The sequence below is a fragment of the Monoraphidium neglectum genome (assembly GCF_000611645.1).
Source record: "Monoraphidium neglectum strain SAG 48.87 unplaced genomic scaffold scaffold03558, whole genome shotgun sequence".
Classification (NCBI taxonomy): Eukaryota; Viridiplantae; Chlorophyta; class Chlorophyceae; order Sphaeropleales; family Selenastraceae; genus Monoraphidium; species Monoraphidium neglectum.
In genome coordinates, this window is record NW_014010071.1 from 1 (window position 1) to 2,452 (window position 2,452).

A 2,452-nucleotide genomic window follows, 5' to 3' on the forward strand; every position below is an offset into this window, starting at 1 on the left:
GGTGGCTGTAGTGCAGCGCGCGGTGCGCAGCCCTTGTGAGGGAGGACCGCATACGCCGCATTACGCAGGCCCCGCACGCACGCAGCCAGCACCAACGTACGCCAGCACACACTTTGTTCAACGGCCCCACCCACTCAGCACACACCCTAGCAAGTGGTGCCACAGGCGTGCTGTGCACACCTGACGTAGACTCTGTGCTGGGGGTAGGGGTGCGCCTTGAAGAGTGCCTCCAGCTCCCCCAGGTCCTCGCGCGTTGAGAACAGCGTCTCGCGCTCCGACACCGGGATACCACGCCGCCGCGCAGCCAGGAGGCCTGCCGGCAGCAGGGCGGGCAGGGGCTGAGATTTCCGGGCCTCCGGGGGTGGTGTAGGTGCGGGGCAGGGTGGGGAGCAGCTTGCGTTGGGCTGGCTGGCTTGCGGTCACGGGCGAGGAGCTGGGCAAGAGGAGGGCTGGGTGCCAAGGACAAAAGGCCTGCCCGCCTTGCGGGCCGTGTTGCCATCCTCTGCGTCCCCAGCTGCATGGCCACACGTCATACACACTGAGAGCAGCCCCTACCCCGCTCCTCAACCTCTGGCCCTGCACCCACCTGCCCCGCTCTCGAGCGCGTGACCGTGAAACGCCACTCGCGGCCGCGCCGTCCAGCCGTACGCCTCGCGCGCCCCCGGCGCCAGGCAAGCCCACAGCAGCGGCGTGTCTGCGCTCGGCCGCAGGGCCTCTGACGGCGACTGGTAGTCAGCCGCCCACGCAGCGCGGTCGAACGCGCAGACCCGCGCAAAGTCCTCGGCTGCCAGGGCCGCACCGGGCGCCTTGCCGGAGCGGCTGACGAGGATGGCAGCAGCGTGGCTGTCGCCTGTGCCACTGGCGCTGGCTCTGCAGCCGGTGGCGGCAGCCTGCTGAGCGGCAGTGTGCACGAGCACCGATTGACAGGTAATGGAGGTAAGGGTGGGTCGCGAGCATCGCAGCCGCAGTCGTCGATGTGTTTGGATCCTGGACCAGCCCCGCTCTTGGCGTGTTGGGTTACGACAGCACCGCCGAAAAGCTGCCGTGCAGCCTCACCACCTCTGGCCCGACTGGTCGGCTTGCCTGCGGCCCCATGTCTAGAGCCAGGTCCTCGTCCAGGGCACAGTTGCCGCCAACCTGGGGTCGTCCCATTGTGGGGGAGTGGAGGATTAAGGGGCCCGGCAGACGAAGGGGCAGGGGCGTCTGCAGAGGAGCATGAGAGGACGCAATTGGGCATGCACCCCAGAAGTACCTCGCCACGGTCTTTCTTTACAGTGCCTGAGCGCTGCCGTCTTGCGAGGCTGAGAGTACCTGTTACACTGCATGTTCAGGTGACATCACTGGGCCCACCTGTGCTGCACACGGCCCCACAACACAGGCTCGTGCCCTGAAAGTGCCGCCGCACCTTGCCGTCGTTGAGCACAGGTGCTGCCCCCGCCGCCTCCATCTGCAACATCAGCTCGCACAGCGCACGCAGCTCGCGCGAGGCGCGCGCCTCTGCGACTTCGTGGGTGCCGACGCGCCGCAGGCCAAATTTGATGCGCGGCTGCTCCGGTGTTATGAGCTCCGCCATTGGGGTGGCCGGCAGGCCCCGGCGTGGCGACAACAAGTGGCCTTGCGAGAGTGCTATCGGCCCTAGTGCTGTCCCTGGTGTTGGCGCCCACCAACAAACACGCAGCGGCGCGGTGACGGCGAATTAGCGTACAGTACTGGCACCAGCCGAGCTATGATGGTGCCAAACGCAGGCCGCTCAAAATGACATACGATCAATCCTTGACTGCGAAGGTATTGTGTTGCTGTAGGCTGTACCCGACGATCTGTCGAACAGATCACGCGCATAAGTTCAGTGCACCGCAATTTGCGACCTACGAGAGTTGAGATTTGATACGTTAGATATTGATGAAATCCGAGCTGACAACCCAAGACTCACTCGGCATTGACTGACCTCGAGAACAACATGCAGAACCACATTCACAGCGGGATGTTGGGAGCCAGGCGTTTAACTAGCCTCAGAGCACCTCACAGAGCGGGCTTGGCCTGCAGAGCAGCAAGCGGTGTGCATGGCGCCCGGGTGGTGTCGTCCCGTTGCGCAATAATGTGCCGAAGCCAGCCCGGGTCTGCCACTGCCGCGGGTGATGATAGGCAGGAGCAGCTGCAATCTTACCTGGAGGGCGAAGCTGGGCTCAAGGTGCGAGGGTGCACCGGCGACACCGCCGTCCAGGACGTCCCCACAACACCTGCGCTGCCTTGGGTGTTGTCATGGGCTTGCCGCACCCCCCCCCCTACCTAACCCCCGGGATAACTCGCACAGCTTCCACAGCCCAATCCTCAATTTGCCTTGCATACCTGTTGACCGCCATCCTCGTTGCATGTGGTGTTAGCCCTACCAGGCGGACCGTGTCCTGCGGGAGCTCAGCAAGAGGCCGGATGCGACGGTGAGGGGAGGGAGATT

General features: G+C 64.8%; 1 protein-coding gene across 1 annotated transcript; it reads right to left on the reverse strand.

Annotated features, from left to right (window-relative positions):
- Positions 1–146: 146 nt before the first annotated feature.
- MNEG_12989 (hypothetical protein) lies at positions 147–1,573 on the reverse strand (the record flags this gene model as incomplete). The annotated part of the gene is made up of 4 exons (XM_014038538.1): positions 147–313; positions 587–893; positions 1,057–1,137; positions 1,406–1,573. 4 exons carry the CDS (start codon positions 1,571–1,573, stop codon positions 147–149), a joined length of 723 nt encoding a protein of 240 aa, XP_013893992.1.
- Positions 1,574–2,452: the final 879 nt, after the last annotated feature.